Here is a 16,497-nt window from a genome sequence, read left to right as displayed (position 1 = left end):
TTAATTTAAATTGATAGTCTATTGTGAATTTGTTTTGATGAATATGAAGGTTATAAAAGGTATCAAAGATCTAGCATTTTCCTTATTTTCCAAGTAAATAAAACATCTGAAGGATAGACGATCCACTTTTTATCTTCTTATAATTATAAAATATGTTTTCTGTTATTTTTATAAAATATATACAAACAAATCCTTTTAATCAAAAAAAATTACCTTAAAATGCATTTAAATATAAATTTTTAGTAAATATTATTTTATATTTAGAATATGGAATCAAATATAAATAATATAATAAATGATCATATATTTAATTAAATTGTCATCGTCAATTGTAGTTAGAATATTTGAAGTGGTTTGTGTAGATCTAAATACCATGAGTTGATGTACTTCTAGTTATTTCGGTTCTATAGTAAGTTGTATAATCATCGTCATTTGTGATTAGAGAATAAGTATTTGGAGTAGTTCAAATTATCTAAATTAGCGTAGTTCTTGTCTGTAAGTTTGTACCGTTTTAGTTATTTTGAGTGTGGTTCAACTTTTTTGGGTCTTGTAGCAAATTGTATGATTGTCTGTCATAATCATTTGTGGTTGAAGAATAAGTAGCTGGAGTAGTTCGTATATTTCCAATTGTTCCCTCAGTTAATCTTATTCTATGATAATTTTTAAAATTGTAGATGTTGGTATAAAATAAGTTTATTCACATCTTTTATCATATAAGACTTTTAAATATCAAAAATGAAATTCAAATACGCGCTATTAATAATATAACTATTGAGAATAAATAATTTAATAATAATAATTAAATTTAAATAAATTAATTACAATAATTTTAATGATAATATAAATATTCAAAATAATTTTTATTTTTATATAGATAACAATTTAATATTCTTAATTTGAACTGTCACCTCTGACAAGATGTGCTCGTCTGTTAATAAAATATCTAATAAATTTTTTTGCAAATTTAAAAATTTCAAAATCAATTTTTTTTATGATATGATATGATGGCAAACAAAGGGACCTTATTTGATTTAAAAAAATTTAGATTCGGAAGTAAAAGTGAACAAAGTACAATAGCTATATATTATTCTAATTGTTAAATTTTTACAGAACACACTTTATATAATGTCAAAGGAATTTCTGGTATATCAGACGGATTTGTCAATTATTCAAATAAGTTTTAATTTGATCAATAAAATAAATATAGTTATATATTCTTCGCAAATTCAAATATTATTTTATTTCTACTTAATCTTCTAAATAAATATTATGTTTTTCAATATTATTTTTCAAGATCTTTAAGATATAATTGTATTAATATTTAATAATATGTAATTTCATTTTTTTAAGGAATTTATTACCATATTGACTATTTAATAGTGCAAAACATTTACCTTCTCTATGACTCAAATATAATGTTATCTTACTTTTTATGAAAATAGTTAAATGACAAGTGTTAATTAAAGTAATTTGCAAAATAAACCTAGATTAACAGGTAGAACTAAATTCAACTTAAGTTTGTAGCACCACATTTTTTTCCTACTCTGACAACCTGATTGTTATAGTCAATTCTAATCTTGTTTATTAGGATAGGGTTTTAAAAAATTAGCCATTAGGAATTACTAAAGTGGCTGACATGAATTTAATGCTTTATTTTAAAAGCTTCTAAATAATCTTTTAAACTAAAAAGGTATGCCCAAATTCAGAATGTTGAAGCCATTTATCGTAAAAATATAAACCAGGGTAAGATTTTAAAAAAATAAAAATAATACTTATGTTATATATTTTTTTAGGAACAAGAGATTATAATACAAATTTTTATACTTCTCCTGTCAGAAGTGGAAATATTGCAAACTACCCTATATCCAATCTTGATTACAACAGGACATTTGTGTCTCACAAAAGGGCATTGCCTAATAATCCTGATGGAACTTCACCCTATTTTAGCCAAAATGTTCCAGAATTTATTTTAAAACATCCAGCATTTAATAAAGCAAAATATATATTAGGTAAAAGATACACTTTACCACTCAAGAAATGTAGAATCAAAGATCTAGAGGCTGATAAAAACAAGCTGGAAAATTTTTGTTTTGTTTGGGAGGCCTTTCCCAAATATTCTGCAAATGTGAGTTGATTTAAATATTTATTTATTTGAAATATTTGAAAATTAATCAATATTATATGCTTACTAACATAACGTTCAAAGAATTGTGTAGATATGATTAGAGTCCTGTAGCAACCAAGTTGGTGGTAATATCATCAACTGAATATACGTTTGGTTTAACATGTGTCATGAGATAATATTTATGCTTCCTCTTATACCTGATTGAATAATATCCAATTATAAAATGAATCTAAAAATAAGAAAAATTTTGTTAAAAAAAATAAGGATATGATTTAAAAATTAATGTTTATGAATTTTTCAAAAGTTGTTTTAATTTAATTTTAAAAGTAACTAGTTAAGTTGCTTAGTTAATTGTTGAAAAATAATTTCTATAACTCATCATTTTTGATATCTTTTTTTGTTACACAAAATGTTTACAAATTTTAATTAAAGGAATTTGAATAAAAATACGACAAAGAGAATACGTACCATCCTAATTATTTGTACGAAAAAAAATAATAAAATAACACAATTCAAAAAAAAATTTGAGCTCAATAAATTTTTAGTTGACTTTCGCAAACTATTTTTAATATATGTGTATTGCAGTAGAGATCTGCTTTTGGACCTAATTTTTTTAAAAAAAATAGGGTTCAGGCTGAGAGGGCCTTATATTTTTTAAAAAAATTCAGGCCAAGTTGGGTAGGCCTTGGAATTTTTTTTAAATATTTTAAATTTATCAATTTTATATTGAATTTTTGATGTAAAATAAAAATATTTGATTTTATTTATAGAAATTAGATGCCATAGAACATATGTCTTTTATTTTGAGTAATTATAAAAATTTAATTTATATATTTAGATAAATTTGGGCAGGGCTGGTAATTTTTTTTAAAAAAATTTCTGGTTTGGGCTTGGCTGGCAAAACTTTTTTAAAAAAAATTCAAAAATTAGGCCCGATGCAGATCACTATATTGCAGTGTGCTTGTTTTCTAAAAAATAAGTTTCCCTACAGTAAACAAACCTTCTAAAGAAGCCTTTTTATGACTATATTTAATAAATAACTTTGAATTTGGGAAATAGTCATATAAAATTATAAATGTGATACTACATATATTTACATTATTTTACCTATATTTTAATTAAAGTAATTCATTATTTTTGTCATAATTACATTTTAATAAATTCGAAAAGGACCAGATAAAGTCCTAAAAAAATATAACTAGTCACTGTTTTTTTCCAAAAATGCAACTTTGCAAACTTAACGTTAACTAGAAACTTTAACTTAAAATTAATTACAAATTATGTTTGAGTTTGAGATTATTTTTATATCTATGCTTTTTATAAAGGTTTGGGTCAAGCACCAGGCTGGGCTTAGATCTAGAAATAATTTGGCACTTGGCTGTGGTTGAGCTAAGTCCAAAAATAAAATCCATTTTTCAGGTTCATAGCTCATATATTTTTCTCTCATGTAACTTTTTTTTGAATGGTTAAAAGAAAGACAAGTTTATAACCATTCCTTGTAGGCCCTAATTATTTTTTAGTCATGTCACAAAAAAAGAACTTACCAATATATAATTTCCTTGTAACATATTTTGTAACAAATGCCTTGTTGCTATTGGTACTTATCCATATCCCTTTTTTATATTATAGCCTCATTCTCTCATTAAATTATCTAAATCTTTATTTATTTGCAATATATTTAATATTTTTAAATTACCTTATTTAATAAAATATATTGTTTAGGATATTTACATAATATTTGACTATTATAACTGGAACATGGAATCAACTATTCAACACCTCAGTGATAAAAATGAAATTCCTGTAAAGCCACTGGTAGAAGATGCACTAAGGGATTTTTTGGAAGAATCAGATGATGAATTTATGGAGGACGACGATTCACATGGTATTTACTGCATGTATATATATCAGAGACCTGCAGCCGGCCCTAAGCCTGGCCCGGGTACCAGGGTCGGGCCGTATTTAAAATTTTTAAAATATACCCAGGCTGGGCCTGAAAAATTTTTTTTTTAAATGGGCCGGGCCTGAAAATTATTTTTTTAAATACCTGGGCAGGGCCTGGTCGTATTTTTTTAAAAAATTTATACAACATGAATTATTATATTCGTCAATTAGATATGGTTATAATGATTATATATAGTTATGATTAATATAATATTTGGTGAAAGTTAACACTAGCTAACACTCATAGTATCTATTACATAATAAAATTATAATTTTCCTGCCATGGAATAAATACGTAAAGGATTAAATACATTATCATATAATATATATGTTATATTTTTTATTAAAAATATCATTTTTATTTTTTTTATAAATACATAGTATTTGTAATATACTAAATATCTGTTTAGAATAAAAAAAATATATTTAGTGTTGTTAAATGGCTCGTTTTGAGCCGATTTTTAAAAACGGCTAAGTCAGTGTTTTATCCAGTAAAATATTATGCAAGCCTGAAAATTTTGCTCATAGAAGGAGCAAAGGTCTAGACATATAGTATTGCAAAAAATATTGAGTTAGCCGTTTTTGTTTAACAACATTAGCTAATATACTTGCTTATTAGATGATAATACTCGCCGAAAAATATGATAAAATACGAAATAATGAATTTTTTGAATATACCAGGTCGAATATAATTTCTAAAAATTCTGAGCCGGGCCTAAAAAAAATTTTTTTTTTTAATCTAGGCCGGCCGGGCCTCAAAAATTTTTTTTTTATATTCGGGTCGGGCCTTAAATTTTTAAACCCGGGTCGGGTAGGTCCGGGTTTTAAATTTTTAAACCCGGTCGGGCCGGGCCGTAAAAAATTTTTGGAAAAAAATCCGGGCCGTATAAATTGTACCTCTGCAGGTCTCTGATATATATATATATATAAAGAATAATTATGGATTTATTATTGGGGTATAAATTTTATTTGAATAAATGTTTTGGGCTAACATTTTAATACAAAGATTTTCTAAAAAAAAAACCACCCAATTTTTAAACAATAATTCTAATAATCAAAATAAGAGTGTTCAACATTCTATATTTTTTTCTAAATGTGTTTGTAAATCCATTTTGATTTCTTAGTTTTAAATTCTCGTATAAAATAATGAGGCTCTCCAATATTTTTAATATACTAAGCAAATATCATTAAAATTAATAAGTATTTTTAAAAAATTGGAATGCCAAACTTTTTCTTTCGCTGATAAAAAGTGGATAAAAACACTAATTTAACAAAGAGGAGTTGAAAGGAGAAGAAAATTTTTGACCGAAATTCACCTCAAAAAAAATATTCTTTTATAGGTAAATTAAATATTTTGTTATTTTCATTAAATAGGTTTCGAAGAGATTTTTTCAATCTTTTTACTAAGGCTGGATTCATCGTGGGATCAGATCCTGCACGATTTATCAGCTGAGTGATATTTAAAATCTTTATATAAGATCACAATTATATATTTTTTTTAAATCGATCAGCTGTTAAATCGTGTCAGATCGGGGGCCGCTATGAATCTAGAATCACTTGTGATCATGTGATGAATAAGGAATTTGAGTTTTCAATCGCGTTATATTTTTGATATAAGAACGCCTAGCCAGAGCCGAATTTGATATGGATGAATACAATTTCATAATGGACTACAATGGATCTACCCATCCTATGGCATTCATGCATTCCCATCAAACGCCTTTCAACCCTGCTAATGCTAACCTAAGCCACCCCTATACTTATAATATCCAAAATCTGCATACCAATGCTCCGGCATCTATATACAACAACGTTAATCATCAAAATATCTCTCCCGTCAACGTTAACCCCAATGATCCCATTGACAAACAATTTTATAATGGTAAATTTAGTCTATTTTTTTTTATATATATAATCTATTTTGGCAGGTTTGAGTGATTTGCTCAAAAAAGATTCGGGCCACGGAATTATAATTGACTATTCGGTTTGACAGGATTAATTTTCACGCCGGGATAGGCAATTCATATAAAATATTTTCTTTTGGGCCAAGCTAAAAAAATAATATTAGGAGGCCAAAAAACAAGTCATTTTTAAATATCTTCACTGGGGCTGGTTCGGACTGTGGCGTGCTGATATCATTAATTACTAATATCAACTTATACTATATTTTTACGAACCATAGATCAAAAAAGGAAGGCTGGGGATAACGTGACCCATGAATCTAATATAGCCCATGGCGCAAATAATCCTAATACGAATTCCAACTCGGGTACCGTTGACTTGATGGATGAGGACAATGAGGCCGACGAAACGAACAACTTGGAAATATCTTTGGATTATGGCGCAGAGGCCTATTATAACGTAAAAGAAGGAAATAGGGCATACGGCAGTATGGTTCAAAAAAAGAATTTAGGTTTTTTTAAAAAAAAAATTTTTTACAATTACGATCATGATATTAAACTGATCCAAATTGATTACACGTAATTATCCTTTTACACCCGCCAAACTAGCGAACAAAAATATTGGGAATTTTTAAAAAAGAGAAGTTTTCAATGAATATTTTTTTTCCAATTTTTCTTCTCGCAAAATCATCAATTTGCCAAACATCCTTGACGTCCACTCAGCCATTGTTAGATTATGATATAACTTCTTTTTTTTATAGAAAGGAAAAATATAAGCTACCAAATATTTTGTATTCATTATCACGAATCATATTATAATTTGCTCATTTTGTTGAATTTTATTTATTTTATTTTTTTAAAAAACGAACTTAAAAATAAATCATATCCTTAAAAACGATATTTGTGCTTGTTTTTTTTCTTCCATTACTTATGTTTAATAATTATTTGTATTTTTTTTGACATCTCTAGGCTACGGTAGTCGAGGAGGCTTGGAAAGAGACCTCATCTTAGATTTTTTCAACACTAGCACTAAAGAGGAACTGCTGAGCTTGAAGCATTGTTCTCTCAAAAAATGCGAAATCGTTATGCAAAACAGACCCTTCGTTAGTTGGGAAGAATTGGTAAATATATCAGAGATCTACAGGCCCGACCCGGGTACACGGGTCGGGTCGTATTTCAATTTTTTAAAAACCGGGTCTAAAAATTTAAAACCCGGGCCAGGCTAAAAAAATTAAGCCAGGTCAGGCCGTGCTAATGTTACTTCTATGGGCCTATATATTAAAAATATACTTTCTAGGGGTTTTTCCTTTGTTTGGACACACCTTATATGGTTTATGGTTAAATTGATAAATATATTTTAATAAATTAGGTTAAATTTAACACTAATCATACTTTTTAATTCTTCTTAATTGTTTTTTATTTTGTTTTAAACCTTTTCTTTTTTTGGATGAGAAAATTATTTTCTGTTGAAGGGTTTGTTTTTTTTGTTTTGGAGAATTATCTCCAGTGATTTATACTTTCTTATTCTACACAATTTTTGTCGATTTTATATCGTGGTTTACTGGCTAGGGTTGATACACCAATATTTACCTTTTCCGCCAAAACATGCCTGAATATTCATCGGGAATGTAAATGAGATTAATTTCCGCAAAGTTAAAATTTTATTTTAAACATTGGAGGTGGGGGAGTCTTGATCTTGAATTTCGAAAATATTATATCCATGTATTGTATTTGTATCTCTAACATTGTAATATAATATATTACGTATATAGAACGCTAAATTCGAAAGATTTAAATTTCTCTCGGTGGAATTGATTCAATCGGCCAAGAAAATGCTTTACGTGCGAAGACAAATCGTTAAATTGTTACAACATTGCGAGCAGCTATCATCCGTATTTTTATAATACAAATAATCTTCCTCTTTTTTTTCTATCAGAGCAAACTTTAATTCTAAGTGGTTTATAAAAAATTTTTGCCAGAATATATAGTCTTTAGTGGCGAGCATATTATTTTATAGTCAAACCAATTAAGGTCTAAGCTTCCACAAATTCTCATGGAACATGATTGTGCCATATTATATTTCATGAAGGAACTTTAACCCCTAGGCGGGCAGTTAAGGTGTCCAAGTTTCACACGATCATGATTAATCCTACATTCATATTAGCCCGAATTCGTGGTGAGTGTACATAATCTCACTTATAAACTTTCGCCACAATTTCGTGCCAAATATGAATGCAGGGTAACCCCTCATTCACAGCTAGAGCGATACCACGTATTTTTAATAATTCGCTACGAATGTGCGCTAACTATGAATTGAGGGGTAAGGCAGATTATATTTCCTCGAAGGTCAAGGACATTTAGCCAATAGAACGATCCTATAAAACACGCGAATTGAACAGTGCTAATTTTTGATTATATTTTCTGCGTTATTTATTCAGGTAGATTCAAAACACGAATCGAATCGTATTATTATTTTTAAAAAAAATTTTTTGGTAGAAAGGGTTTTATCTGTTATTATTGGTTATTTTCGTTCCCTGCCTTCCAGAATAAGTGTTTAAAAAAAACTAATGATAATTATATAAATAAGTCTGCTAAATTAGTGGCAAACTAAGAAAAGAGTTCTCCTTTGTATAAAGGGCTTGTAAAAAAAATGGACGAATACATTTGAATGATTTTAATTATCTTTTGCTAACGATATTTAGATTACCAAATGATATGATCAATCATATGTATCGCTTTTTGCAATTGTAAATGGAATACATATCTATTTTATTTTAAAAAATGACACCAACAATCACCTGGAATGAATTTATACTATTTGAATAAATTACACGTGACCGAATCAAATAATTTGTTTTTCGAATATTATTCACGAATATTAATTTCGATTATTTAAACAAACTTAGCGTATTTGATTCGTTCATCAGAATATACATTTTAAAAGCATGCACAATAAAATTTTTATATATAATATATCCGGACATCCCCATTTTATTTATAATTATTTTTTTTTAGGAATTACAAAGGGCAGTAGAGAATATGATGTCAAGGGGACATATGGTTGTTCAACCTTCTAAGTTGATATCTGATCATTATTCACTTAAACCATATCAGGTAGCCGGGATAAATTGGCTCAATCTACTCTTCAAAATGGGCATGAATGGGATATTGGCCGACGAAATGGTGATTTTTTCTCTCACATCTCATTGTACTCTATATATATTTCAATTAAAAAAATAGATTAATGGGTGTGCATTATGTTCTTATATTATACACGATTATTTCTTAATATTTTGTTTGCCAAAATTATTTATTTTTAAAAAAAATTTTAAGAAGGGATAGGTTATATTATATAAAAATCCTTATAAAGTTATGATTTATATTATTTACCTCTATTGATTATATATATATATATATATATACTATACAACGTTTACATATTTGATTACATTTTAAAAGGGATTGGGGAAAACCGTTCAAATTTTAGCCTTCCTTCAGTTCCTCCTAGAAAATGGCATCAAAGGGCCCATACTTATTATAGTACCTGCTTCAACGCTAGGTACGTTTTTATATGCTGCATTAAATTTTGGGTAAAATATGTTCTGGGTGGATGGGGTAGAGATGTGATATGGTCTAGAAGAAAGATGGATAGAAAATAGTTATTATTAATATTAAAATTGGACAATTGGCACGTTCTTTTTAAACGGGCAATTCAATTACATTCTTACCGACAGTTTTTATCTTAAATAAGATATTTAATTTGTTGAGGCATTTGTTCATCCCTGTCTCCCATAAAATGTATTACTTGAATATATTTTGCTCCGATCTTTATTGAAAACAGTGACAAAAATCGTAAAGGAAGATAAACGGGCTTTGGCCCCATCCGTCTGACCGAGACCGGATGGATTGGCGGACCTGTTCCGGTGTTTAATGTTAAAACCGTGATTCAATTCGGACAGTAAACTCTTTAAAATTCCTAGTCTTATTTTTTTTTTTTCATATTAAAATTATTTTATGGAAGATAATTGGACTTCCGAGATAAGCATATGGTGCCCCGTCTCCAAGATAACTATCTATTACGGCTCCCAGTCGGAGAGGAAAGATCAAAGATTTTTCTTGACCGAAGAAAATGGTCTTCAGCAATTGGATATCATTCTAACGACTTACGCTATGGTTTATTTTACCTCCAAATTTAAAATTTATTATTTTATTTCTTTTATATATATAAGAATTGAACACCATAATTTTACAGGGAATTGATTATCTTGTTCATGTCTATAATAAACCACCCAAATTACTAAGAACGCTTACACATAAATGACACAACACCTCTCTTTTTTTTTGATTATTTGAATTTATAATAAAATATTTATATTTTATTTTCCCCGTGTCTGTTAGTTTACCTATTTATATTAATAATAATATATAATTTAATCAGCCCCATATATTAGGTTGATTATGTTTTAATTTTTTTTTTGGGGGGGGGGGGAGGATTGGCTAAATTTTTTTAATCTTAAAAAATATTTTATATTAAACCAAAATATTCAAAGGTCTCCAGTACGGCAGATGACAAAAACTTTTTTAAAAGAATCTTATTCACTTACGTTATCTTTGACGAAGCCCACATGCTTAAAAATATGACTTCCATTCGATACAAATACCTTATGAAGATCAAAGTTTATAAATTTTTAATTAATAATTTATTAGGAATTTTAAAGAAAAAAATTATATTTCTTTTTTTTTATTTAAAATAAGATATCTGAGCATATTTTTTTTAAGAACATTACTCATAAAAATTATTATAACTATCAATTTAAAATAAAGATTTTACTTTATAATTAATATATATTTATTTCGATAACCTTTTGTAGGGTCTAAATTTTATTTGGTTATTTTGAATAATTTTGGCAAATTGTTTCAAAGGGAAATTGAAGATATGAGCATTAAGTGGATATTTAACAATCCATTATACGATTTTCCAGCTGGTTAGTGATGTTAAATGGCTCGTTTTGAGATGATTTTTAAAAACGGCTAACTCAATATTTCACCCAGAAAAATACTAAGCAAGCCTGAAGATTTTGCTCATAGAAGGAACAAAGGTCTAGACATATATTATCGAAATCTTCAGGCTTAGTCAATATTTTTCTAACTAATAACAACACTACTCTTCTCTTATAAAAATTTTATTAAAAAAAAGCTTATTCAAAGATGGTTTTTGGCATTAATGTTAAATACAAAATAAAATTTCAGTCTATGTTTTTACTTATAATAAAAAAAAAGAAAATTATTTTAAAAACGCGGGCTAACTTGTCTTTTACTTTTAAGGCGAAATATAGGGTTTTGCTAACCGGTACCCCCATACAAAATAATCTAATGGAACTCATGTCCTTGATGCAATTCATTCTCCCGGATAAAATATTCGAGGAAAAAACGGAGGAACTTAAAACCGTTTTTTCCGCTTACGAACTAAACGTAAACGCCGCCATAAATTTGGAAGTGGGAAAGACCGCCGCGGAAAATGGTAAGGACGGTGGGACCGGATCCGACAACGAATTAGAGGAAGATAACAATGACGGGAATGTTTCTGGGAGCATTGGTAAGAGGAAACCCGATAAAAGGCAGAGGAGTCAGTTCGAGATGGACAGGGTGGAACAAGCTAAAAGGATAGTTAGACCTTTCGTACTTAGAAGGACTAAAGCGCAAGTAAATAACAAGGATTATTTTTATTCATGATACTCACATTATTGGCATAGGAAAATATTTATATATTATAATGTGTTATAGTATTTGGAGCAGGATGTATAAAAAAATTTTTTTAATGTCATTCATTACTCTTTTAAAACCTAGTAAATCACAAGAGAAAACAAAATCCATTTTTTGAGATTTCAGTTTAAATTTTTGGAACAACGTGTGATTTTTTTTTTGTGTTAAACTCTGAATTATTTAAGTTTCGCTGTTTTGATTTCACATGCCCGGGTATCTTATGGTTTACAATATTTCTCAATTTTAAAGTTTCTTATTTAACCTTTTTAATCAATTCACTCGATTTTTCTAACTTATTGAACCGGACCAATTTAAAAATAAATCTTCGAACTTGGGTACGACTTGCAAGGATGTGCCAAGGAAAGGGCTCTAATACATGTCATAAATCTTATACAGGTTTTAGACCAACTCCCTCCAAAGATCCAAGAAATTACGCTCTGCGATATGACCCCCGACCAGGCTCTCGTTTACAAAGGAGTCCTGAATAATTACAAGGAACAATTGGCTAAAAACGCGAGTAATTCCCTGAACAACAGTAACGTACTGCTCCCACCCATGAATATTCTCATCCAACTCAGGAAAGCTGCTAACCATCCATTAATGCTAAGGAACGCTTACAGTGACGACCTTCTAAGACAAATGTCCGTGGATATGTTAAACGTAAGATAAATTATTTTATTTTTTTTTATACGTTTATAAAAAAAAAAACTTTCATTTTACCCCACTGCTGATTTTTAGGCAAGATTTATTTATAAGAATCGATAGGAAACATATTTATTAAGAAAAATATATATATTAAGATTAATATAAAAAGCCTTACGCCTTAAATAATATTTGATAGTTTGAAAACACTTGAAAATATTTAATCTTTATAAGGTTGTATATTTTTAAAAAGATATTTAATTTATTCTTATCTATTTCCCCTTTTTGTAATTTTTTTAGTATTATTAGATTTTTATTGTGTCCCGCGAACAATAAATTCGTTTATCCTTGAGTTGTAAGTTGATTTTTTCTCTTCTCGGCTTCACTCAAGGTTGAGATATTTTTTTAAGTTGATCATATCTATATTGGAACTCTTTATTAATCAAAATATTTTTTATACTATTCACGCAGGAGCCTACGCACAAGCACGCGGTTCCTGATTTGATATACGAAGATATGAAAGTCTTGAGCGATTTCGAACTTTATAAATTGACCAAAGCCTTTCCGGTTTGTTTACACAAAAAAATTATTTCATGTTTTTTCCCCTTTTCCTAGTGGTTTTAAAAAAAGACTTCTTAACCTTTATTCCCAAATGATTAATACGTAAGGGGCGCGCATTTATAAGCCTGGCACCGATTTGTTAAAAAATTATATATATTCCGAGCCAAGCATGCAAGCAGTATGGTGCTGCTCATGACTAAATTATAAAATGGATACTGCTGACGAATAAAAATTTTTGACAAATAGGATATCCCCCTGAAATGAAAGATGTTATTCTTTCCCTCCCCCTCCGCCATTGTTGAGAGTTTTTTAAAAAAATTGATAGCCTTAGCTTCAAATTATACTATTTTTTTAAAAAAAAAGCCTTCTTGTATAAATTACATATCATTTTTTTTAAATAAGGTGCATGATTGATTTTTTTTCCTAAATACCAAAGTTTCTTATAATAAACAAATTTTGATGTTCCATTTTTAAAAATATTTTTTTTTATTAAAGAGTATTTCCGGTTACAAACTGCCGAATCACGTGATAAAGGCTTGCGGAAAATTCGAATTTTTGGATACCATTTTGCCCCAGATCGTTAATAAGGTTAGTGTTTGTTTTTTTTCCCTTCTCCAAAACATTTTGCGCATCTTAATTATATAGTTGAATGATTTGAGAAATCTTCAAACCAAAATATTTTCTTTCCTCTTTTTTTTTTATTTTTAGAACGAGAAGGGATTAATATTTAGTCAATTCACGTTGATGCTGGACATTTTACAAGAGTATCTATCCATATTAGACTACAAGTTTATGAGGATCGACGGGGCGACTCCTGTCCCAGATCGGTAAAATAAATATATTAGAATAAATAATATTACTTGATAAATTCAGCGTTTTATGTTTTTGTTGCGTTTTCAATAAACAAAAATGAAACGCGCCCACCAATTTGAATGAAACTTCTTCATTTATTTCTTTAAATACAAAAAACTAAGGGGGGGGGGGCATGCTTTAATATTTATTTATAAAATTAATCTTTCTTATAAATTGTTTTTTTTTCAATTAACTCTATTTGACAAAATGAGCTAATTTTAAAATGATCGTGATAATTAGATATTTTAACTAGAAATGTTACTGGATTCAAATTTTCTATTTATTTATTTACCCAGTTCAGGTTCAGAAAAAAAATGTTTATTAATTTATCATATACATTTGAGTATAAATTTAAAAAAATATATTCAAATTTTAAGGATTTATATATATATATCCTTAACAGTAAGAATAAATCGGCAGTGATTCAATATTTTTCTTCATTTGGAGATGATTATCTTGTGTTTGAGTTTTATTTTTAATTTGATATATTTTTAGCAAAATAATATATTTTTTTAAAAAAAAACTTAATACCCCCCCTCCTCGTTCCCCCAAATTCATTTTATTTTTATTATACGATTTAAAAGTCTGTCCCTCATCAAGGCCTTCACTAACGATAAAGACTGCCCTTTCTTCCTCTTATCAACCAAGGCAGGGGGCCTGGGCATCAATCTCACGTGTGCCAATCACGTTATCATATACGACATCGACATAAACCCTTACAACGATAAACAGGCCGAAGATAGATGCCATAGAGTGGGCCAGGAAAAGTTAGTTTCATTGTCGATAAAATGTTTATTCGTCAGAGGTTGGATCGTTTATTAAAATTACACCTTTTTGAGATGTTTACTTTCGTTATGTTTATTTGTATACTTTTTCAGGGGGCTAAATTATTTTAAACCCGGCGTGGATTTGATCGATCATCTCCATTCTCAGGCCCAACCAGTTTAATAACCTGTCTCAGATCTTTGAAATTTATACCTCATACAAATACAGGGTTTCCCATGAGCTTTTTTGTTGCATTCTACTTCTGAAACTCTCATCAGTGTTAATATAGTATAATATGGAAACGGATTTTTGCGATTAAATGTAGTTTCCTTTTTATTATTAAAATAATTCAAGAATTTACCCTTGGTTCTTCCTATTCAACCACCCTTTTCTAGGAAATGAACCTTTAAATTAATTACTTTGAAAAATTGTTAAAATAAAACCTTAAATTCCTAGAAACTTTTTTTTGTACACCAAGGCAGAACATGCAGGGGGCTAGCTGATTTTATACAATGGATTAGATGATTATTGTTGCTATTAATACAAATTCTTGAAAACTGGTAATTTTTTTAAAAAGTTTTATATTCAATTTTTAGATCAAATAAAATATAATCATGATGGTTAATGATTTTATAATTATAGTTATTAATTTTTTTTTTAAACATTTAGAACTGTCTCCGTTAATAGGCTTATAAGTAAAGATACTATCGAAGAACTAATCTTGAGGTGCAACAAGGAGAAATTAAAATTGGAAGAGAGTATGACGGGCGTAGGAAAGCAACAAAATAGCCAATCTTCAGGAATGATATTAGGCGGAAATGACGTATTTGAAGGTTTGTATTGTTTATATCATATTAGTTTTATTACTTCAATAGATTATGTCCAAGGAAGCAAAAAGATAAGTTTATTATATTTACCTAAATCGCTTATTTTGCATTTAAAAAAATTTACTATTATTAGGTGTCAATTCCGATAATCTGAACGACGAAAATAATGACGACATTGCTAACTTGCTAAAGATGGCAGTCGGTTCATAGAAATACTCAAGATATATTATTTTTTTTTAAATTATATAATTTAGATTTTTAAAATTAATATATATATATAGTAAATATTTAGTTTGTTAAATAATTATATGTATGCCTATTTTGTGAATCGTGAACAATAAATTTTTAGTAATTGTATTATAAAAATATCAATTTCCATTTTAAATTATTATGATGAGCCAAAAATTGATGAAGCAATATCGCAATTAATTAGTAAAATAAAATGTCTAAGCAAATAATATTATATTTAAAAAAAATTCATTATTGTTAAAACATGATCGATAACTATGAATTTTAACTAATACTATTAGATATTCAAATATGATAATTAATCTTCAATCTATTTAAAATAATCCTATATTAGTCTATATTCTAGAGGATTTTATTATTTATGGTGAGCTAAAAACCAATAAGACAAATATATCACTAACAATTAGTAAAATAAAATATAATGTTGTGTGATTAATTTATTAATATTTTAAAAATATGGGCAATCACTTTGAATTTTAACTGATACACTATTAATTAGATATCCAAAAAATGGTTATTAATCTTCAATAAATTTAAAAAAAGATTTGATTCTATATTAATATTAATTCAAAGTATCTTTAAAAAAATTCTTTCTATTTTGCTAATTTATTTGTTTCAATAAACATATATTCAAATAATATAAAAAAAAATATGTAAACCATTTAAATCATAAATATAAAACTATATTAACTTCAAAAAATATAAGATGGGGAAACAATGATTTTTTTGAAAAAAAATTTCCTTAACCATCAAAATAATTATTAAGCATATTTTATTTTGAAAATAATTATAATAAAAAATTTTTAATTATTGTTCTATAAACATATTGAAATACTGTTTATTAAATTTATAATTTATATAAAAATAA

General features: G+C 27.9%; 1 protein-coding gene across 1 annotated transcript; it reads left to right on the top strand.

The window, feature by feature from the left end:
• The first annotated feature begins 1,004 nt into the window (after positions 1–1,004).
• Positions 1,005–15,708, top strand: LOC135927749 (SWI/SNF-related matrix-associated actin-dependent regulator of chromatin subfamily A containing DEAD/H box 1B-like). The gene is made up of 21 exons (XM_065463910.1): positions 1,005–1,068; positions 1,111–1,177; positions 1,691–1,743; positions 1,794–2,125; positions 3,848–4,010; positions 5,688–5,951; positions 6,252–6,482; positions 6,940–7,091; positions 7,743–7,862; positions 8,986–9,153; positions 9,430–9,529; positions 9,992–10,143; positions 10,521–10,646; positions 11,296–11,673; positions 12,130–12,393; positions 12,847–12,942; positions 13,432–13,524; positions 13,645–13,763; positions 14,373–14,555; positions 15,223–15,386; positions 15,514–15,708. The coding sequence occupies exons 1-21, from the start codon at positions 1,005–1,007 to the stop codon at positions 15,588–15,590; spliced, it is 3,366 nt and encodes a 1,121-aa protein (XP_065319982.1). The 3' UTR covers positions 15,591–15,708.
• The last annotated feature ends 789 nt before the right edge of the window (positions 15,709–16,497 follow it).

This window comes from Gordionus sp. m RMFG-2023, chromosome 4, assembly GCF_954871325.1.
Source record: "Gordionus sp. m RMFG-2023 chromosome 4, tfGorSpeb1-WG-v2, whole genome shotgun sequence".
NCBI lineage: Eukaryota > Metazoa > Nematomorpha > Gordioida > Chordodea > Parachordodidae > Gordionus > Gordionus sp. m RMFG-2023.
Note: the sequence above shows the minus strand (reverse complement) of the source record. Positions and strands in the feature narration are given on the sequence as shown.

Coding starts and splice junctions, on each gene's coding strand:
- LOC135927749 (XM_065463910.1), top strand. CDS start 1,005: ATGGCAAACAAAGGGACCTTATTTGATTTAAAAAAATTTAGATTCGGA. Junction 11,674..12,129: donor TTAGAAGGACTAAAGCGCAA/GTAAATAACAAG, acceptor AATCTTATACAG/GTTTTAGACCAACTCCCTCC. Junction 13,764..14,372: donor GCGACTCCTGTCCCAGATCG/GTAAAATAAATA, acceptor ACGATTTAAAAG/TCTGTCCCTCATCAAGGCCT.